The sequence below is a fragment of the Mustelus asterias genome, unplaced genomic scaffold (genome assembly GCF_964213995.1).
Source record: "Mustelus asterias unplaced genomic scaffold, sMusAst1.hap1.1 HAP1_SCAFFOLD_79, whole genome shotgun sequence".
In the NCBI taxonomy this organism is placed as follows: domain Eukaryota; kingdom Metazoa; phylum Chordata; class Chondrichthyes; order Carcharhiniformes; family Triakidae; genus Mustelus; species Mustelus asterias.
In genome coordinates this window covers 119,250-142,929 of record NW_027590137.1, presented here as the reverse complement: position 1 = coordinate 142,929, position 23,680 = coordinate 119,250, and the positions used below count along the sequence as shown (strand labels likewise).

The following is a 23,680-nucleotide window of genomic DNA, read 5'->3' as shown; positions in this document are numbered from 1 at the left end:
CAATCAGATTTGTGTTGAATCTTTTTAATATCTCGAACATAGGTCAATTCCTACTGAAGGTCTCTCCCTCACCCTTGTCTCCTCCATCCTCACCTCCAGCAACAAGCGAGGAGTTCATGGAGCTTCTTTGTCATTAAGCTTGAGACAATCTGATCAGCTGTTTCTGCTGCTTCCCTCCCTTCCACAAGCCCACCGGGCCAAACTGTCTTTACCGTGGTCAATCCACCCGACCTACTCATCTTTGGACTGTGGGAAACCGGAGCACCCGAAGGAAACCCACGCAGACATGGGAGAATGGACAAATTCGACAAAGACAGTCCCCTGAGGTCGGAATTGAACCCGGGTCGCCGGTGCTGTGAGGCAGCAGTGCTAACCACTGTGCCACCGTGCTGCCTACCTCATCTACTAACACCTCAATGAGTTCATGTGTCTTCAGGAGCTGCATTCTGCAGTTATTGCTGCTGTTAATCACATTCAAGACAAAATGTGTGGGATATTCCTGAGGTGTGTAAGAAATGTATCCCAACCACTCTCTTCCATGGTTCAGAGCTCCTCAACACAGGCGGCACTGTGGCACAGTGGTTGGAATGCTGCCTCACAGCTCCAGGGACCCGGGTTCAATTTCCAGCTTGGGTCACTGTCTGTGTGGAGTTTGCACATTTTCCCCATGTCTGCGTGGGTTTCCTCCGGGTGCTCCGGTTTCCTCCCACAGTCCAAAGATGTGAGGGTTAGGTGAATTGGCCATGATAAAATTCCCCTTAGTGTCGGGGCACTAGCTAAGATAAATTCATGGCGTTATGGGGATAGGGCCTGGGTAGGATTGTGGTCAGTGCAGATTCGATGGACCGAATGGCCTCCTTCTGCATTGTAGGATTCTAAGACACGGAACAAAGACTCCTTTACAACTGTGTTTAGAGTTGTGAAGAACAGCGGTGAATGCTGGCAGTGTGCTGTTAAATTAAAGATTGGTTTAAATCTGGGATCTGTTCCTGAAACAGCAGGTTTAAATTTGCAGACTGAAAATGACTGGTCAACATTTTGTGAAGATTATTTTTAATTCATTGCTTGTGGCCTATCCCTAACTGCCCTTGAACTGAGCAGCTTGCTTGCTGGACCATTCCAGAGTCAACCACATCGTGTGGACCTGGAGTCACATGAAAGACTTACAGATGCTGCCAGACCTGCTGAGATTTTCCAGCATCCTCTGGTCTTATCCTGGAGTCGTATAAATTCCTTCCCTAAAGGGCATCAGTGATCATCGGTGAACCAAATGGGTTTGAACAGCAATGGGTTCATGGTCATCGCTAGACCTTTAATTACAGACTTTTATTGACTTCAGATTTCACCATTTGCTGTGGTGTGATTGGAAGCTGGCTCCCCAGAGCATTACCCTCGGACTCTGGGCTCCCAGCCCAGTGACAATACCACCACACCATCAGATTGAGAGCATTTGTGTGACAGTCCTGAGTCTACAACTTTCAGACCGGTGTTAATATGTTTAAAATAAACCGTTTTAAAATAAATCAATTCAAGTCTACATTACATACTAGTTGAAGGAATTCACAGGAGCCTGGGACAATTATACAACAGACATGAGGAGCTGCAGTGTGTTTGCAGGAATGCCCTGTTTTATTGATGTGTGTGTGTTCTGACACCAGGATAACTAAAAATACACAAACCTAGAACATTCCCTGACTCCATTCCCAACAGTTTCTCTGGGATTACTCCTTCTGTTCAGTGAGTTCAGGGGAATGCTCACAGAGGGAATGGAGCAGGGAGCGAGGATCCCTGGGATGATGTTCAGTGAGTTCAGGGGGATGGAGTCAGAGGGAATGGAGCAAGGAGTGAGGATCCCTGGGGGGATGGAGTCAGGGGGATGGAGCAGGGAGAGAGGGTCCCTGGGATGATGTTCAGGGGGATGGAGCAGGGAGGGAGGATCCCTGGGGTGATGCTCAGTGAGTTCAGGGGGATGGAGTCAGAGGGAATGGAGCAAGGAGTGAGGATCCCTGGGGGGATGGAGTCAGGGGGATGGAGCAGGGAGAGAGGGTCCCTGGGATGATGTTCAGGGGGATGGAGCAGGGAGGGAGGATCCCTGGGGTGATGCTCAGTGAGTTCAGGGGGATGGAGTCAGAGGGAATGGAGCAGTGAGAGAGGGTCCCTGGGGTGATGCTCAGTGAGTTCAGGGGGATGGAGTCAGAGGGAATGGAGCAGGGAGAGAGGATCCCTGGGGTGATGCTCAGTGAGTTCAGGGGGATGGAGTCAGAGGGAATGGAGCAGGGAGGGAGGATCCCTGGGGTGATGTTCAGTGAGTTCAGGGGGATGGAGTCAGAGGGAATGGAGCAGGGAGGGAGGATCCCTGGGGTGATATTCAGTGAGTTCAGGGGGATGGAGTCAGAGGGAATGGAGCAGGGAGGGAGGATCCCTGGGGTGATGTTCAGTGAGTTCAGGGGGATGGAGTCAGGGGGATGGAGCAGGGGGGAAGGGTCCCTGGGGTGATGCTCAGTGAGTTCAGGGGGATTGAGTCAGAGGGAATGGAGCAGGGAGACAGGAGCCCTGGGGTGATGCCCTGAGTTCAGGGGGATGGAGTCAGAGGGAATGGAGCAGGGAGGGAGGAGCCCTGGGGTGATGTTCAGTGAGTTCAGGGGGATGGAGTCAGAGGGAATGGAGCCTATTGGGAACAATGAGTAATTGTAAAAGGAGTCAGAGTGTGAATTGGTACAAAGAGTAAAGCTTGAAGCAGAGAGTCAGTGTGTGTTCACCAGAAAGTGGAGCGTGTGCATGTCTCACAGACAGCGGGGAGAGATGAATGAGGATGAAGACCTTGCCAGCTTTGACAAAGGGTCATCTGGACTCGAAACGTCAGCTCTTTTCTCCCCTCACAGATGCTGCCAGACCTGCTGAGATTTTCCAGCATTTTCTCTTTTGGTTTCAGATTCCAGCATCTGCAATAATTTGCTTTTATGTATGAAGACAGCTGGGAGAGGTGTTAAAAGTGTCCATGAAGTGATCAGAATATGTGAATGGCAGAACAGTGGTACAGATGTTTAAGGCAGTTGTCCTGAATGTGGGTGGGTGGGGGGAGGGGGAGTGGTTAGGGGGTGGACAAGGCAGAAACAGTTGCCCTGAACGGGGGGTGGGGGTGGACAAGGCAGAAAGCAAGAATGGAGAACTGGAAACATGGAAGTGAGAAAGAAGGATGATAAAATGGATGAATAAGACAAAAAGAAGAATCAGAATTAAATGAAATAAATGGAAATGGAGTGTAGGTGGAGGGGAGAGTTCACGCTGTGAATGTTGAATTCAATGTTCAGTCCGGAAGGCTGTAAAGTGTCCAATTGGAAGATGAGGTGCTGTTCCACCAGTTTGCATTGGGGTTCACTAGAACATTGCAAGGACCGACATGTGGACAGGAGAGTAGGGTGGTGTATTGAACTGACAGGAAGGTCTGGGTTTTGCTTGTGGATGATGTTCAGCAAAACAGACAACCAGTCTGCATTTGGTCTCTCCAGTGTGGAGTCGACCACATTGGGAGCAACGAATGCAATAGACCAGATTGAAGGAGATGTCTGAAACGCTGCTTCACCTGAAATGGTGTTTGGGACCTGGGACAGTGAGCAGGGAGGAGGTAAAAGGGTAGGTGTTGCACCTTCAACCATTGCATGGGAAGGCTCCATGGACAGGGGGTGAGATGGTGGGTGTGATGGAGGAATGGACCAGGGTGTCCCAGAGAGAACGGTCCTTGTGAGTTCTTGCTGAGGAGGGTGGAGGTGGCGGGGGGGGGGGGGGGGGGAGAAGGGGTGAGGGGAAGGTGTGATGAGTAGTGGCATCATGCTGGAGTTGGCAGAAATGGCAGAGGATGATCCTTTGAATGCGGAGGCTGGTGGGGTGAAAAGTGAGGACATGGGGAAGCCTATTCTGGTTCTGGGAGGGAGAGGAGGGGGTGACAGCAGTGGCTGGGGAATGGGTCGGTCATGGTCAAGTGTACTGTCAACCACAGTAGGTGAAAAACCACAATTGGCGAAAGAAAGACATGGGCAACACTATTTTGGAAAATGGCATTATCAGGACAGATGTGGCGGAGGTGAAGGAACTGAGAGAATGAGATGGAGTCCTTTCAGGATATGGGGTGTGAAGAACTGTAGTCAAGGTAGTTGTAGGTGTCGGTGTGCTTGTAATAGATACCAGTGATATTATCACCAGAAATTGACACAGTAAAGAGTCTCAGAACACCAGGTTAAAGTCCAACAGGTTTATTGGGATCACGAGCTTTCGGGGCACTGCTCCTTCATCAGGTGAGTCACTCAGACCTTAACCTGGTGTTGTGAGACTTCTTACTGTACCTACGCCAGTCCAACGCCGGCATCTCCACATCATGACTACCAGAAATGGAGTCAGAAATGTCAAGGAGGGGGAAGAGAAGTCTCAGAGATGGACCATGTGAAGGTCCATCTCTGACAATTCACGAGCATGAACTCTCCCCTCCACCTTCACCCATTTCACCAATTTCCATTTATTTTAAAAGCAAAATATTGTTGATGCTGTAATCTGAAACAAAAACAGAAAATGCTGGAAAATCTCAGCAGATCTGACAGAATCTGTGGGGAGAGAATAGAGCCAATGTTTCAAGTCGAGATGACCCTTCGTCAGAGCTCTGTCACATCTGAAGTGACATGGGCTCTTAGTCTCGCCATGAAAACCAGCAGCAACAGAGCAAAATTGAACATTGCAGACAGGTCGATTGTAGGCCTGGCGCTGTTGGCAGTTTTTGTAATGTTGTGATTATCCCATTTGCCTAACACACGAAGGTTCAAAACTGGGCAGAAACATGAATGAAACTTTACCATTTAGGGTGAGGGAAATCTGCATGATTTCAGTTATTTGCTGAACATTATCCAAATCTCGATGTTACAGACATATTGGCCAGTATTTTACAGCATCGCTCTGGTGAGGCTCATAAAATCCCACCCGAGGCCAATGGTAAAATTCCAGCTATTATCTTTGCTCTGACCTCGGTACAAATGCTTTCAGGAAAATGCGATATTTTAAAACGCAACAAGGAAATAAATGTTTGCATTTTGACACCGTGCACATATTAGCAATTTGTTCAGTCCACAACAGAATTTGTAGGTGTAGACTAACATAGTTAATTACCACCTGAAACATGTCTAATAGTATTGCGTGCTCATAAAGACAGACTCAAAGGTGATACTGTAACTGAACTAGAGGAAATGACGCACATTGCGCAGAACAATCTTTTTTTAAAAATCGGTCTTCACAATAGAGAAATAGGAAAAACACTCGTCAGATGAGGAAATCGAGAATCAGTGCGGATCTGCTGGACTCTTCTGTAGACAAATGGGATTTAAGTGCCAGAATGTTTCACACCCAGAATAAAGAGGGATCAAGTATAACTAACTGATTATTTCTAACTCTCTTCCCATTAAAGATATTTGATTTATAGACTGACCGTGGTCAATCTCAAATAAGCATCATGGGATGTGTGTTACCCAGTGACTCCATCTGTTTTGTTCGTCAGTCACATTTGCAATTCAATGTGATATAGTGCAGAGATATGCAATTCAGAATGAGGACATCTGTGTTCAATAAATGTATTGATATTAAATGTTGAATAATGAAACAAATACCGAGTAATATAGACTGAGAATGATGAATTTGGCACAGTGATTAGCACTGCTGCTTCATGGTGTCAAGGACCCAGGTTTGATTCCAGCCTTGGGAAGGAAATCTGTGTGGTGTCTGCGCATTGTCCCCATCTCTGTGTAGGTTTCCTAAAATGTGCAGGTTAGGTGGATTGGCCATGCTGAATTGCCCCTTGGTGTCATGGGATTAGCAGTGCAAATATATAGGGTTATGGGGATAGGATCTGCTTGGGATTGTTGCGTGCAGACTCGATGGGCTGAATGGCCTCTTTCTGCACTTTAGCAATTCTATAATTGAGCAGAAATCATTGCTCCCTAAGACATTTGCCAGATGGGCACTTTTAAATTTTGAAGTTCAATATAAGGTGAGACATCAGGTTGAAAGTAACAGTTGTCTTCTTGTATTAAGTGGCATGGGCTCTCAGTCTAACCATTGGAACCTGCAGTAACATAGCAGAGTTGAACATTGCCGACAGGCCGATTGGCTGCCCTGTGCTGTCAACAGCTTCTGTAGTGTAGTGGTTATCACGTTTACCTAACATGTGAAAGGTCCCCTCCAAAACCAGGCTGAAACTGGTTTCAGGGCGGCACGGTAGCACAGTGGTTAGCACTGCTGCTTCACAGCTCCAGGGTCCCGGGTTCGATTCCAGGCTCGGGTCACTGTCTGTGTGGAGTTTGCACATTCTCCTCGTGTCTGCGTGGGTTTCCTCGGGTGCTCCAGTTTCCTCCCACAGTCCAAAGATGTGTGGATTAGGTTGATTGGCCAGGTTAAAAAAATTGCCCCTTAGATGTGTAGGTTAGAGGGGTTAGCGGGTAAAATATGTGCGGGTAGGGCCTGGGTGGGATTGTGGTCGGTGCAGACTCGATGGGCCGAATGGCCTCTTTCTGCACTGTAGGGTTTCTATGATTTCTATGAAACTTGAATGGCAATGTTTCCCGTTCAGTTTGAAGGACGTTTGCAGAATTTCTTGCTGAATTCTATGTGAATCTGGTATCTTATAGGGTTATTTATTCGCTGGCTCTCTTGGCTATATTCTCTCTCCACAGATGCTGTCACACCTGCTGGGATTTTCCAGCATTTCCTGTTTTTGTTTCAGATTCCAGCATCCGCAGTTTTTTGCTTTTATTTATTCACTCTGACTTGGGCCTCAAAATTCATTCAGGACGAAATACTGAATTCTCATGTGAAGAAAAGGATGGCGTATGGGAGGAAACTGGAGCACCCAGAGGAAACCCACACAGAACGTGCAAACTCCGCACAGACAGTGACGCAAGGATGGGAATCGATCCCAGGTTGTTGACGCTGTGAGGCAGCAATGCCAACGACTGTGCCACACTGACTTTAACCTGGTGTTGTGAGACTTCTTACCACACTGAAGGATCAGCCTGGTGGTAGCTTTACTCATGATATCCAGTTGCATTAGAGACAGAATAGAAAGGAGATAAAATTAAAATACTGCGGATGTTGGAATTGTGAAATTTAAACTGAAAATGCTGGACTGGCAGCATCTATGGAGAAACCTATTACAATAGATATTTATGATTTTGATTGCTGATTGAGGAGGCAAGGTCCTTTAGGTTTTATTGACGTTTTATACTGTGTTACACGTTTTTTGAGGCGAAAAAAGCGATGTAAATATCTCTAAGGTTAAGTGATGTCCATCTTTGTGCGGGGCAGACGTGCTCCGTTTGGACAGAAGGTGAAGTGTCGGAGCTGATGCGTCCCTAACAAAGATGGCTGCGATGTGGGGGCGGGGGCAATGGGCGGAGGAGGTTGGGACCGCACATGCGCATTGCTGCGGTTGTGGTTTGTTGACGGAAGCGCGCGGCTTCTTCTTCGGATCGGAATCAGATTTTAAAGGAGGAACGTTTAACTGTCGCTGGCGTTGCCATGGCGGCAGGGGCGGGGCTTGCCAACCGCGCGCGCTGGCACAAGTGGACCCTCGAGCTTAACCTGAGCGGCAGCAGCAGCTGCGGAGGCCGCGCGGGGAGCCGGGGGCTCGAGTAGGCGGCAAGCCGGGTCAGCCCGCCTCTCCCGAGGGGACGCCACCGCACACTGACCCGGGGATGTGGAACCAACCCAAAACTTCCCAACCCCGGGTTTTTCACGCGTCTTTTACCCCTCACCGAGCTCCTCAGCACAAAGCAGCCCCTCAAATCCCCCAGAAATCACTCAGACCCCACTTGGCATCTTTTCCCAGGTCATGACCCTGAGATGCCCTTTTGGTTTCAGCCCCTCCACCTGATCAGGTGCCAACTGCGGTGGTGGTTGGAGGAACGATTGCTCGTTTCCAGGGCCGGGTGCTGCACTGGATCTCTCTCAATGTCCCACAATGTTTGTTTTCAAGATACAATTTGGTACATGTGGTGATTTGTCGCTTTGTCCCTCAATGGAGGGCAAGTGGATTGGCACCCTGATTGACACTAATCCACTTCTGCAGCCCTCCATTCCCCTGGCAGTTTGGTACATGCAACGGCAGTGTGTGTCTGAGGTTTGCCCAAGCTTTAGTTCATGCTGGCACTATTGTCACCACGTTGGGGTCCTCAACAGAGAGACTCCCTCTTTAAACAAGGTCTTGAAAGGGTGACCAATTTGTGTTTTCTGTTTCTCACAGGAGCCGTGATCAACAGTGTGGCCAGAGAGACTCCATGTGCCCAGTCGCATATTCGGACAAACAGCTACCGGACATCCGCGTCCAAGAAACAGACCGGATCCGAGTTGAGAAGGTAAGTTAGATTTGAATGTGTCTTTAGTGTGTGGCTGACAACGCCCCTGGTTTGTCCACAGTGGTGAAGTGCCTTGGTGAACCACAGCAGCCTGTTTGATGAAGGGACTTATTGAGTTAATTGTTACTTCCAGACCTGTGTATAAGATCAGCATATGGCCTCCCCAAACCGGCCCCCTTTACTGATACCCTGCTCACTTTCTGTTTTCATCACCTTGGGCCCATTGAAACAGCTGCCCATGAATCTGTTCATCATGTACATGGCTGGCAACACCATCTCCATCCTCCCTATCATGATGGTGTGCATGATGGCCTGGAGACCCATACAGGCCTTGATGTCCATGTCTGCAAGTGAGTATTGTATTGAATCTGCAGCTCAGAAACAGCTCTGAACTGGCATCACTTGAATGCAGCTTAGAACAGTGTGCTAAGAGTTGGGTGATTAAGGGACTTAGGGAAGGAAGGGAACGAGGTACCCTTTTGCTTTCGAATATTCTCAGCCTTTGGGAAGTGATCTTCCTCTTCTACAGGAGAAAGAGCGGCGAGCTATTTGCTGAGTATCTGCAAAGTGACTAAAGTTTATTCGATGTCTAAGGATCAAAATCGTATAGCAACTGCTGGTAAGGTTAATAAAATATATAAAATCAAAAGTAAAATACATCATTGGATAAAATAATTAAATACTTTTTTCACACACATTAAAGATGGGAGGACAGGTGATGTGTCACAGCTGCAGCGTGTGGGAGCTCCTGGGTGTCAGTTTGATCGAGGGCAAACACATCTGCAGTAAGTGTTTGAAGTTCAAGCAGCTCCGGTTAGAGTTTATGAGCTGGAGGCTGAACTACAGACACTGCGATGCATCAAGGAGGGGGAACATTACCTGGATTCTTTACACCAGGAAGCAGTCACACCTCTTAGGACAGGACCTGCTGATTTGGTCAGTGATCAGGGACAGGAGGATGACTGTGAGTGAGGCAGGTAAGGGGATTCAGGTGGCAGGAGCCTCAGCCTTCACAATTGTCCAACCGGATTGCAGTTTTTTCAGCTTGTTTATGCTGCAGGGTGGATGAGCAAACTGACCTTGGCACCGTGGTACAGGAAGCCATTCAAGTTGGAGGAGAAAAAGGGAATGTAGGGGTAGTATGGGATGGTGTAATCAGAGGGATTCACACTGTTCTCTGCAGCAAAGAGCATGAGTCCAGATGGCTGTGTTGCCTTGTGCCAGGGTTCAGGACATCTGTTCAGGTCTGAAGAGGAACTTACAGTATTGTGTCGGATCTGCAGCTCAAAAACAGCTGCACGGGGGAGGACCCAGTCATTGTGGTCCATGTAGGTACCAATGACACAGGCAGGACAAAGAAGGAGGTTTTACATGGCTAGTATGAGGACCTAGGTACCAAATTAAGAAGCAGGATCTCAAAGTTCATAATCTGGATAATTACCTTAACTACTTACTAATTGTCTTAGGACAAATCAGATCAGAGAGATGAATGAGTGACTCAAAGATTGGTGTGGGAGGTGGGTTCTGGTTCATGGGGCACTGACACCAGTACTGGGGAAAGCATTTTAAAACTAAATAGTAGACAGGGAAACAAATTTGGGGCAAGGAATCAAAGATTTATAGAAATGACTGGATGAAGGGCTGGTTGGCAAATTTGCCGATGACACAAAGGTGGGAAAGTAAGTTGTGACGAGGACATACGGAGGGTTCAAAAAGACAGAAAGGTGAAGTGAGTGGGAAAATATCTGGTAAATGGAGTAGAATGTGGGCAAATGTGAAATTGTCCATTTCGGCAGGAAGAATGAAAAAGAAGCATTTTGTCTAAACGGTGAGAGATTGCAGAGCTCAGAGATTCAGAGGGATCTGGGTGTTCTAGTACATAAATCACAAAAGGCTAATATGCAAGTAAATCAGTAATTAGGAACACTAATAGAATGTTATCATTCATTGTGAAGGGAATTAAATACAGAACTAGGGAGGTTATGCTTCAGTTGTACAGGTCACTAGTGAGACCACGTCTGGAGTACTATGTACAGTATTGGTCACCTTGTTTAAGGAAGGGTGTAAGTGTGCTGGAGACAGTTCAGAGAAGTTTACCAGACCAATACCTGAAATAATGCGGTGATGCCGGCGTTGGACTGGGGTGGGCACAGTAAGAAGTCTCACAACACCAGGTTAAAGACCAACAGGTTTATTTGGAATCCTTCCGCACCTGACGAAGGAGCAGCGCTCCGAAAGCTCGTGATTCCAAATAAACCAATTGGACTTTAACCTGGTGTTGTGAGACTTCTCACAATGCCTGAAATTGATGGGTTGTGTTACGAGGCAAGGTTGGACAGGCTAGGAGTGTATCCGCTGGAGTTCAGAAGAGTAAATGGCGACTTGTTCCTGCAAGGCCTTGACAGGATGGAGGTAGAGAGGATGTTTCCTCTTGTGGGATAATCCAGAACTAGGGGTCACCGTTTTAAAAAATAAAGCGTCACCCATTTAAAGTAGAGATGAGGAGAATTTTTCTCCAAGTGTCGTGAGTCTTTGGAACTCTCTCCCTGAAAAGGTGGTGGAAGAAGAGTGTTTGAATATTTTAAGCAAAGGTGGATAGATTCTTGGTAAGAAAGGAGGTGAAAGGTTATTGGAGGTCAGCAGGATGAAGATTTGAGGTTACGATCAGGTCAGAGAGTAAAGACCAATTCTGCTCAATCGCTCCTCGTTGCACAGTCCTGTCATCCCAGGAAGCAGTCTGGTGAACGTTTGTTACTCGTCCTCTGGGGCAGTTCTCTGGGTAAGGAGACCCAAACTCTGCAGTGTTCCAGATGTGGTTTCACCAAAACTCGATACAATTTCAGAAAGATTTCCTCACTCGGAAACTGTATCCCTGGGGAATAAAGACTAACAGACCATCTGCATCTCTCCTTAGGGATGCTGCCAGACCTGCTGAGATTTTCCAGCATTTTCTCTTTTGGTTCCTCATTCAAACAGACGCAGTAATTTGCTTTTATTTGGTTAGAAGTGGGGGATTTACACACAGAAAATTCAAATCAAGGAATGGTTTGTCTCTTCTGAATTTATGTCCTGGTTTAACGGTGATGATCTTTGTGGAAACTCTATTTACAGGATACAGCAATTGGAAATTGGAACATGGAAAACGTTTTGGGGCTGCACAGTGGTTAGCACTGCTGCAACAGAGCGCCAAAGACCAGGGTTCGATTCCAGCCGCGGGCGATTGTCTGTGTGGAGTTTGCACGTTCTCCGTGTCTGCATGGATTTCTTCCCGTGGTCCAAAGATGTGCAGGTTAGGTGGATTAGTCAATAACTGCTCAAAAGATAATCCCAGAAACTACAGGTCAGTCAGTTCAATGCTAGTGATAGGGAAGATTCCTGAAACAATAATTCAGGACATATTTACTAGTCACCTGAGTAAATGTGGGTTAAGAAGGACAGTGTTCAGAGGAAATGGTGTTTATCGAACCTGGTTAAATATTTTGATGAGGTCACAGATCCCGTTGTTGAGGATAATGCTGTTAATGTGGTGAACATGGACTTCCAAAAAGCATCAGATAAATTGCTGCACAGCAGACATCGGAGCACAGGTATGACTCGTGGAATAAAAGGGACAGCAGCAGCATTGACACAAAATTGTCTGGGGGACAGGAAACACACAAAATACTGGTTAATGGATGTTTGGGAGTTCCTCAGGAGCTGGTGTTAACACCCAGCTCTTCCTAATGTATACAAATGACCCAGACCTTGGTGTTCAGGGACAGTTTAGAAATTTGTGGACAGAATCTGTGTCGACCCAGACTGGGTGGCAGGTTTCCTTCCCGAAGGACATTAGTGAACCAGTTGGGTTTTTATGAGAATCCACCAGTTTTAATGGTCACTTTTCCCTGGAGCCGGCCCCGCAAATGACCAGATTCATTCAGCTCAATTTCACAAACTGCCTTTGTGTTTTTGTGGGTTCTCTCTCACTCCATTTTTTTCTGTTTTGAAACAGTTACACAGCATTTTAGAAGAGGAGGATTTGCAGTCGGGAAACTGAAACGAAACATCACATCACAATCTGGTGGAGTTTTCCAATTTATCGTAACTTGAATATCATTTGATTTTGAACATGGAAGGAACAAGCACCATTTACAATGGGGAGAAACCATACACGTGCTCTCTGTGTGGACGAGGCTTCAGCCAATCATCTGACCTGTTGAAACACAAATGCAGTCAATCCAGGAAGAAACCGTGGAAATGCAGGGATTGTGGGAAGGGATTCAAATCCCCGTCTGGCCTGGAAAGTCATTGGCTCAGTCACACTGGGGAGAAACCGTTCACCTGCTTCGAATGTGGGAAGGGATTCACTCGTCAATCCTACCTTCTGATACATCAGCGACTTCACACTGGGGAAAGGCCGTTCACCTGTTCTGTGTGTGGGAAGGGATTCATTCAGTCATCCACCCTGTTGAATCACCAGCGAGTTCACACTGAGGAGAGACCATTTAAATGCTCAGACTGTGGGAAGTGTTACAAATGTTCTGGGGAACTGATGCGCCATCAACGTGTTGACAGCAATGAGAGGCCATTCACCTGTTCCATGTGTGGGAAAGGATTTACTCAGCAATACAAACTGCAGACACACCAGCGAGTTCACACTGATGAGAGACCTTTTACATGTCCAGACTGTGGAAAACACTTTAAAAGTTCCCAGGACTTGATGCAGCATCAACCTGTTCACACTGATGAGAGACCGTTCAGATGCTCTCACTGTGGGTTTGCATTCAAGCGATCATCTCATCTCACTGTACACCAGCAAATTCACACTGGGGAGAGGCTGTTCACCTGCCCTGACTGTGGCAAGGGATTTACTCAGTCATCCGTCCTTCTGACACACCAGTGTGTTCAAACTGGGGGGAGACCATTCATCTGCTCTGAGTGTGGGAAGGGATTCCCTTCCTCATCCAAACTTCTGATGCACCAGCACGTTCACACTGGGGAGAGACCGTTCACCTGCTCTGTGTGTGGGAAGGGATTCACTCAGTCATCCAGCCTGCTGACACACCAGCGAGTTCACACTGGGGAGAGGCCATTCACATGTGCTGAATGTGGGAAGGGATTTGCTTATTTTTCTGTACTGATGAGACACCAACAAGCTGACAAGCAATTACAATGATTGGATTTTGCTGTCAGTGACATCCCAGATTATGTTCGTTGGGGTCTGTTGGATGATGTCAATACATTCCAGCCAGTTGTTTGGGCTAATATTGTGGATAAAGGTCAAATAAATTAGTTTTATATTACTATTTTTATATTGAACACACTGAGTTGCATCTATTTAATGTCTCTAACTCACTTTGGATACTTTTGAAGGGCTCTCCCTCTCCCCTGTCTTCTCCATCCTTACCTCCAACAACAAGTGTGAGGAGTGCATGGAGCTTCTTTGTCACTAAGATTGAGGGGAGGCGATGGCCTAGTGGTATTAACACTAGACGGTTAACCCAGAAACTCAGCTAATGTTCTGGGTACCAGGTTTGAATCCCACCAGGGCAGATGGTGAAATCTGAATTCAATAAAAAATATCTGGAATTAAGAATTTACTGACGACCTTTGTCAATTGTTGTAAAAACCCATCTGGTTTAATGATGTCCTTTATGGAAGGAAATCTGCTGGCCTTGCCTGGTCTGGCCTACATGGGACTCCAGAGCCACAGCAATGTGGTTGACTCTAAAATGGCCGAGCAAGCCACTCAGTTGTTCAAGAACGCAGCTCACCACCACCTTCTCAAGGGCAACTTGCAATAAATGCTGGCCATGCATTCGCCCCTTCGAGCCTGCTCCGCCATTCATTTTGATCATGGCTGATCATCGAATTCAATATTCTGATTCCCCTTCCTCCCATACCTTTAGCCCCAAGAGCTATATCTAATTTATTCTTGGAATCATATGTATGTGTCTGCATTTTTCTGAGCGTTTGTGTGTCTATGAGTTTGTCTGTATCTGTTTCCGGGATTGATATCAGTTATGGGAATAGATTCGCCTGCATTAAAATATATTCAAATAAGAATAGTAGGAATAAGAAAAATACAGCCGCACAATCCTCCAACAGGATCCTTCAGGAATCTGAGAATTCAGTGATTTCCCAGGTAGAAGCCATTTACCTCACATCGCCACAAGAGGGAGCTCCCTCGCTGTGTTTGTGTGTTCACTGCAGCAGGAGCGGGTTCCATTGCACAGTGAAATGTAACAGAGCAGAAATCCAGGAGAACTGGATTAATTGTTGGATTACACAGTGATATGTTACAGAGCAGAAATCCAGGAGAACTGGATTAATTGTTGGATTACACAGTGACATGTTACAGAGTGTTAAAATCTGAAATAAAGCAGTTAACGCCACAAAGAGGCAGAAACAGTGAAACACACAGCTAAACATCCATATGAATCAGGAGCAGCAGTAGACGTTTGAGCTGCTCTGCTCCAGATAAGATTCCGGCTGATCTGACTGTGGCCAAAACTCCACTTTCCTCTTTCCCCCCAAACCCTCTGACTCTCTTGTCAATCAAGAATCTATTTAATCAGCCTTAAAAATATTCAATGACTTTGCCTCCACTGCTCTCTGGGGAAGAGAATTCCACACGCCAAAGGTCCTCTGAGAGAAAAAAACACCTCATTCTCTCTGTCTCAGACGTCTTAAGTCCAGTTCGTTCTCCAGAGCCACACAGCGAAAGTAAGGGCTGTGAAGAAGGAAGAGAGGGAGGTGGAGAAGAACAGAATGAAAGATCTGCAAAGTGGCAAAATGTTTCACGGCCCAAGACCAAAGCGAGTGGTAATGGGACAAGTAAAGACACAAAAGATGTTCTGGATGAGGTGTGAATGGCCGGTTAGCAATAGTCTGAATGCAAAGTAAAGAAAACAAGAGGGAAATGAGGTTATAAAAAAGCAGCAACGAAACACAGAACACAATGGGGGCAGAGATTGTGGTGTAAAATTGTTGGACTCAGTTTTGTTCTGAAGGTTGTAAAGTGTCTCTTTCAGTTGCTGGAAATAATAATATATTTCCCAGTTCCGATAACAGGTCACACTGAGTCTGTTTCTCTCTCCACAAAGGCTGCCTGACTTGTTGAGTATTTCCAGCGTTTTCTGCTTTATGTCACAGAGAATGTCTAAGAATTGTCACACCCGGAACAGATGTCTCTTCCTCGGGGTAGTCTGGGTGGGGGGATAATGTTCACTGTTTTATATTTGTGTCTGGTGTGAATAATACCTTAGATTAAATGGAGAAGTTTTTTAAACTGAGGAGAGTAACTGCATTTGGGCGCTGACTTTAAACAACATTAACAAGCCCGGGCTGCTGGAGAAACATTTAGGGATTTGTGAGCAGTCAGTTCCGGCTGGTTTGAAGTGAAATCCTGTCGGTGCTGCGGCAAATCTGAACTCAAACCAGACAAACTGGAACCGCTGGGTTAGAGATTCCGGGTGTTGGGATGTGGAGGCTGGGGGAGGGGGAGATGGCGGGAAAACTCTGAGCCTGACTTCAGACAGGGTGAGCGGGGTAAAGGGGAGGAATGACAGGGTTAATGTGGGAGTCAGGGACAATAGCAGAAGGTGGGAAGCTCTGGAAAGGAGCAATCAGGTAAAGGCCATCAAAGAATGCTCGTTTAAATGAAGATAAAAGCAAAATACTGCGGGTGCTGGAACCTGAAGCAGAAACAGAAAATGTTGGAAAATCTCAGCAGGTCTGACAGCATCTGTGGAGAGAGAACAGAATGAATGTCTCCACTCTGGATGATCACAGATGCTGTCAGACATGCTGAGATTTTCCAGCATTCTCTGGTTGTGATTAACTGAAGGTTCAGAAGGGAAACAAGCAGCGAGTTCACACGCACTGAACCTAGGGGGAAGGGGTGACACAGGATAAGGTACAGGCGCAGCTCAGTGAGGCTCTGCAAAGTCCAGCAACCCGTCCACATTGAGAGCTTAGAGCGCCAAGGGGGAGGGGAAGGAGACACAATTTGGGACACAGCAGGAGGTCACCCCTCCCCCCACTCTGTGGTTCCACATCCCTCCCACACCTGGGCAGAGTTGGCTCAAGGTGCAGGAAGCTGCAAGCTGAGAGGCTGAGCTGTGAACTGGGCGGGTTGGGGTTTTGAGTGACAGTCCTGGGGCTATTTCAGGACAGGAACAGCCACAGATTCCCCCTTTTTTCCTGGGACGTTTCAGTGGAGCTGTGTTGGTGAGTGTTTGTAATCTTTGTCTGGCTATCTCGATAATGGGGGTGGGTTGTAAATTACTGTGAGTGTTAGACTAAATAACCTCTCCTCGTTCTGCCAGTTCCAGCCTGCAGACTCCATTTCTCAGTCCAGTCTGCTGCTCTGTCTCTGTCTCTCTGTACTTTGCTGCAGTGCTCCACATTCTGAGCAACATCCAGCCCATTGTTATCACCTGCAAATGGCGACAAACTACCTAACTGTGATTAGCCCTGCTGCTTCACAGAGCTAGGGACCGGGGTCAATTCCAGCTTTGGTGACTGCGTGGAGTTTGTGCATTGTTCCCGTGTCTGTGTGGGTTTCCTCCGGGTGTTCCGGTTTTCTCCAAAGATGTGCGGGTTAGGTGGACTGACCATGCTTACAATTGTCCTTTAATGTCCCACGATGTGTAGGTTCTGATTTGATTTATTATTGTCACATGCACTGGCATACAGTGAAAAGTAATATTTCTTGCGTGCTATGCAGGCAAAACATACGTTGATAAAGTACATGGGGGAAGGAAAAGCCGAATATATTGTTGCAGTTACGGGTAGGGTGAAGAGAAAGGACCGTAGGTGGATTAGCAGGGTAAATGCGTGAGGTTACAGGGATAAGGGATAAAGATGCTCAGTCGCACGATCAATACGCACTCAATCGGTCGAATGACCTTCTTCTGCATTGCAAGGATTCTCTGTTTAGTGAATTACGGTGAACAACCTTTGAATAGAGGGGTTTCTGGGGCGCAGAGCATTGTGGGAATTGAGACCGCCATTATTCAGTGCCTGAATATTTCATTGCAGACTGAGGGCTAGTCGGCAATCTGAGCCCTCAATTCTGTTTGTCACTTTACAGTGGCTGCCTAGCCTGCTGAATATCACCAGTGTTTGTACTCTTTATTTCGGATGTAATATCTACAGAGTCTTGTTTCTGTTTTATGGTTCTGAGATTAGAAACACAGGCTGACAAGTTGGAAGTCGGTTTGAATCAGGTTTCATGTTGGATGCAGAACTCAGTCCTTGTCCTGCTGTGTGTTTTTTTTTTATTGTTGCTTCACTTTGAACTCTATTCATAATCTGTCTCTGGGTCCTCTCTCAATCCCCTTTTTTTCAATTTCAAATCAATTTAACAGGAACTAGAAGGAGACAATTTGCAGTCAGGAACAAAGAGAACAAAGAACAAAGAAAATTACAGCACAGGAACAGGCCCTTCGGCCCTCTAAGCCTGCACCGACCATACTGCCCGACTTAACTAAAACCCACTACCCTTCCGGGGACCACATCCCTCTATTCCCATCCTATTCATGTACTTGTCAAGATGCCCCTTCAAAGTCACTACCGTATCCGCTTCCACTACCTCCCCCGGCAACAAGTTCCAGGCACCCACTACTCTCTGTGTAAAAGATCTGCCTCGTACATCTCCTTTAAACCTTGCCCCTCACACCTTAAACCTATGCCCCCTCGTAATTGACTCTTCCACCCTGGGAAAAAGCTTCTGAATATCCACTCTGTCCATGCCTCTCATAATCCTGTAGACTTCTATCAGGTCTCCCCTCAACCTCCGTCGCTCCAGTGAGAACAAACCAAGTTTCTCCAATCTCTCCTCATAGCTAATGCCCTCCATACCAGGCAACATCCTGGTAAATCTTTTCTGTACCCTCTCCAAAGCCTCCACATCCTTCTGGTAATGTGGCGACAAGAATTAAACACTATATTCCAAGTGCAGCCGAACGAAGGTTCTATAAAGCTGCAACATGAACATTAATGAACATGGGACATTAATACGAGTGGTTCAGAGTGACATTCCCTTCCATCCGTTCCTTTTTGTGTAGAAGCAGCTTACTCCGGCTCTGTGTTTGCCCAGACTGTCCGGGCAATAAGACTGCAGGAGAGGGATACAGCTATGAATCCACACAATGCCAGTCCATGGTGGAGGGTGTTGGCAGCACAGTGAGCTGTGGTACATGGGACAGGGTGTTAGAACATAGAAAGCCACAGCACAAACAGGCCCTTCGGCCCACAAGTTGTGCTGATCATATCCCTACCTCTAGGCCTATCTATAGCCCTCAATCCCATTAAATCCCATGTACTCATCCAGAAGTCTCTTAAAAGACCCCAACGAGTTTGCCTCCACCACCACCGACGTCAGCCGATTCCACTCACCCACCACCCTCTGAGTGAAAAACTTACCCCTGACATCTCCTCTGTACCTACCCCCCAGCACCTTAAACCTGTGTCCTCTCGTAGCAACCATTTCAGCCCTTGGAAATAGCCTCTGAGAGTCTACCCTATCCAGACCTCTCAACATCTTGTAAACCTCTATCAGGTCACCTCTCATCCTTCGTCTCTCCAGGGAGAAGAGACCAAGCTCCCTCAACCTATCCTCATAAGGCATGCCCCCCAATCCAGGCAACATCCTTGTAAATCTCCTCTGCACCCTTTCAATGGCTTCAACATCTTTCCTGTAATGAGGTGACCAGAACTGCGCGCAGTACTCCAAGTGGGGTCTAACCAGGGTCCTATAAAGCTGCAGCATTATCTCCCGACTCCTAAACTCAATCCCTCGATTAATGAAGGCTAGTACGCCGTACGCCTTCTTGACCGCATCCTCCACCTGCGAGGCCGATTTAAGAGTCCTATGGACCCGGACCCCAAGGTCCTTCTGATCCTCTACACTGCTAAGAATGGTACCCTTCATATTATACTGCTGCTTCATCCCATTGGATCTGCCAAAATGGATCACTACACAGTTATCCAGGTTGAAGTCCATCTGCCACTTCTCCGCCCAGTCTTGCATTCTACCTATGTCTCGCTGCAACTTCTGACATCCCTCCAAACTATCCACAACACCACCTACCTTGGTGTCGTCAGCAAACTTACCAACCCATCCCTCCACTTCCTCATCCAGGTCATTTATGAAAATGACAAACAGCAAGGGTTCCAGAACAGATCCCTGGGGCACTCCACTGGTCACTGACCTCCATGCAGAGTAAGACCCTTCCACAGCCACTCTCTGCCTTCTGCAGGCAAGCCAGTTCTGGATCCACAAGGCAACAGCCCCTTGGATCCCATGCCCTCTCACTTTCTCAAGAAGTCTTGCATGGGGGACCTTATCGAACGCCTTGCTGAAGTCCATATAGACCACATCCACCGCTCTTCCTTCGTCAATGTGTTTGGTCACATTTTCAAAGAACTCAACCAGGCTCGTAAGGCACGACCTGCCCTTGACAAAGCCGTGCTGACTACTTTTGATCATACTAAACTTCTCTAGATGATCATAAATCCTGTCTCTCAGGATCCTCTCCATCAACTTACCAACCACTGAGGTTAGACTCACCGGTCGGTAATTTCCCGGGCTGTCCCTGTTCCCTTTCTTGAATATAGGGACCACATCTGCAATCCTCCAATCCTCCGGAACCTCTCCCGTCTCCATCGACGATGCAAAGATCATCGCCAAAGGCTCCGCAATCTCCTCCCTCGCCTCCCACAGTAACCTGGGGTACATCCCATCCGGTCCCGGCGACTTACCAACCTTGATGCCATTCAATAGTTCCAACACATCCTCTTTCTTTATGTCCACATGCTCGATCCTTTCTGTCCACCGCAAACCAGCAGTACAACCACCCAGATCCCTTTCCACCGTGAATACCGAGGTAAAGTATTCATTAAGCACCTCCGCCATTTCTAACGGTTCCGCACAAACTTTTCCCCCTTCACCTTTTAAGGGTCCTATGCCTTCACATCTCATCCTTTTACTCTTGACATATTTGTAGAAAGCCTTGGGATTCTCCTTAATCTTACCCGCCAAGGTCTTCTCATGACCCCTTCTCGCTCTCCTAATTTCCTTCTTAAGCTCCTTCCTACATCCCGTATACTCCTCTAAATCCTTAACACCTCCTAGCTCTCTGAACCTTCTGTACGCCTCTCTTTTCTTATTCACCAGGTTCATCACAACCTTCGTGCACCACGGTTCCCGTACCCTACCAACACCCCCCTGTCTCATCGGAACGTTGTCATGCAGAGCTCCAGACAAACATTCCTTGAAAATCCTCCACTTTCCTTCGGTACTTTTCCCCAAGAATGCCTCCTTCCAATTTACCCGTCTAATTTCCTCCCTGATGACACTGTATTTCCCTTTACTCCAGAGAAACACTTTCCTAGCCTGCCTGATCCTATCTCTTTCCAATGCTATCGTGTTGGCAGCTCAGTGAGCTGTGGTACATGGAACAAGAACAAAGAACAGTACAGCACAGGAAACAGGCCCTTCGGCCCTCCAAGCCTGTGCCGCTCCTTGGTCCAACTAGACCAATCGTTTGTATCCCTCCATTCCCAGGCTGCTCATGTGACTATCCAGGTAAGTCTTAAACGATGTCAGCGTGCCTGCCTCCACCACCCTACTTGGTAGCGCATTCCAGGCCCCCACCACCCTCTGTGTAAAAAACGTCCCTCTGATATCTGAGTTATACTTCGCCCCTCTCAGCTTGAGCCCGTGAGCCCTCGTGATCGTCACCTCCGACCTGGGAAAAAGCTTCCCACTGTTCACCCTGGAAACTGAAAATAAATAACATATCAAAATCTGACAGATTCATCCAATTTATTGTAACTGAATATCAGTGGCTTTTGAACGTGGAAGGAAAAAGCACCGTTCACGGTGGAGGGAACCATACATGTGTTTTGTGTGTGGACGAGGCCTCAACCGATCATCTGGCCTGTCAAAACATAAGTGCAGTCACTCTATGGAAAAAGCGCAGCAACGTGTGGACTGTGAGAAGGAATTCAGTTACCCATCCCAGCTGGAAACTCATCGGCGCAGTCACATGGGGAGACGCCATTCACCTGCACTGAGTGTGGAATGGGATTCACTCAGTCATCCAACCTGGTGTTACACCAGCAAGTTCACACTGGGGAGAGACTGTTCACCTATTCCGAGTGTGGAAAGGGATTCACTCGGTCATCCCACCTACGTACTCATCAGCATGTTCACACTGGGGAGAAGCCAATCACCTGCTCTGAGTGTGGGAAGGAATTCACTCAATTATCCCACCTGCTGAGACACCAATGGCTTCACACGGGAAGAGGCCGTTCACCTGCTCTCAGTGTGGGAAGAGATTCACTCAGTCATCCAGCCTGGTGTCACACCAGCGCATTCACACTGGGGAGAGGCCGTTCATCTGCTCTCAGTGTGGGAAGGGATTCACTCAATCATCTGACCTCCTGACACATCAACGGGTTCACACTGACGAAAGACCTTTTAAATGCTCAGACTGCGGGAAGTGCTATAAAAGTTCTAGTGAACTGATGTCCCATCAACGTGTTCACACTGATGAGAGACCATTCGGGTGCTCTCACTGTGGGGCTGGGTTCAGGCGATCATTCACCTGCTCAGAGTGTGGGAAGGGATGCACTCGGTCATCCAACCCGCTGAGACACCAGCGAGTTCACACTGGGGAAAGACCATTCATCTGCTCCGAGTGTGGAAAGGGATTTTCTCAGTCATTCCACCTGCTTAGACACCAAAGAATTCACGAGTAACCACAGTGATTGGAATCTGCTGTTAATCCTATCTATGACTGTAATGTGTTAATTGGGTTTATTTTTGCTGATGTTAATGACCTCCAGCCAGTTGTATGATTTAATATTCTGAATAAAAGTCAAATAAATTAGCTTTGTGTTCGATACTGTGTTGAATATCTTTAAAATCATCAACATAACTGAATTCCTTCTCCCTTTGTCCCTCCTCCATCTTCACCTCCCCACAAGTGCTCATGGAGGAGAAACTCATGATCTTCTTTGTCACTAAGTTTGAGACAATCCAATCAGCTGCCTCTGTGGCTTCCCTCCCTTCCCCTAACCCACTCGACCAAACCTCCTCTAACACTCCCCTTTGTCTGAACACTCATCTTTCTGCGGTTTCTCTCCCGCCTCCCCTCATGTGCTCTTGAGATCATCTTGTCCATGAGACCCACCACCTGATCCCCCAATCCTATTCCCACTGAGCTACTGGCAGCACGATTTCTCCACATTAGCTGTTATTGTTAATAGCTTCCTCTCCTCCAAATCATCACCCACTTCTGTAAAAAAACTAATCCTTGGCACATGCCCTTGTAAACTACCATCCCATCTCCCTTTCCTCTCTAAAGTCCTTGAATGTTTGAATGCCCACATATTGTGAATTGCTTTACCTTTCTCACAGTGTATAGTAAAGTTTATTTTGTTTGTTCAAAACCTGTGGCATAGAGTCATAGAAGTTTACATCTTGTGCCTTTATTCACTTGTTAAGTATCTTGAATATCCACCTTTATCTATTTTATACAAACTCACCCAAATCTAAAAGCAGTTTATTGGGAATTGGGTGAACGGAACTGAAGGTGGGTTTCCTGGACAAGATGAGCTGCTAAGAGGAGATGGAATGTTGCAATCCCAGCTGATGTTATTATTGGATAGGAAGGTTCAAGAATAAAACCCTGGTCAAGCGACCATAACTTTTACCGTTTTGTTTTAGAAATGTGGATGAACAGAGTCACTGACGGCCAATTTACTTTTAACAAAAACATTTATTAAACATGAAAATATTGACGTTTTCATTCCATCCACCTGCTGCTGCAGTGAACACACAACACAGTGAGGGGAGCTCCCTCTTGTGAGGTAATTGGTCCCTACCTGGAAGATCACTGAATTTTCAGACGACTGAAGGATCTTATTGGAGAATTATGCTGCTGTACTTTTCTTGTTCCTATTGTTTGTTATTTTAATATATTTTAATGCAGATGAACCTATTCACAAACTCGATAACAATCTTAGAAACAGCAACAGGCAAACTCGCAGACACACAAACACATTGACAGACACTGGGAAACTCAAACACATATACAGATATGCAGTATCTCAGACAAACAGCTACAGGCAGCTGGCACACACACACAAACACATTCACAGATGCACACAGACATGCAGACAAAAATACTCAGACTTACACAAACATGCACATTCACAGACATGCAGACAACTCTTGCCTGCTCCGGCCCGCCCGCAGCTCGGAAGAAATGAGTCCCGGGGAGGGGTGGGATATTGCC

General features: G+C 47.0%; 1 protein-coding gene across 1 annotated transcript in view; it reads left to right on the top strand.

The window, feature by feature from the left end:
* LOC144483796 (uncharacterized) overlaps positions 1 to 23,121 on the top strand; it is a 65,663-nt gene extending 42,542 nt beyond the window's left edge. The window contains 7 exon segments of the mRNA XM_078202335.1: positions 7,483 to 7,664; positions 8,276 to 8,387; positions 12,490 to 13,529; positions 15,080 to 15,203; positions 21,421 to 21,679; positions 21,682 to 21,920; positions 23,110 to 23,121. Coding sequence (XP_078058461.1) covers positions 7,483 to 7,664; positions 8,276 to 8,387; positions 12,490 to 13,529; positions 15,080 to 15,203; positions 21,421 to 21,679; positions 21,682 to 21,920; positions 23,110 to 23,121 — 1,968 coding nt within the window.
* Positions 23,122 to 23,680: the final 559 nt, after the last annotated feature.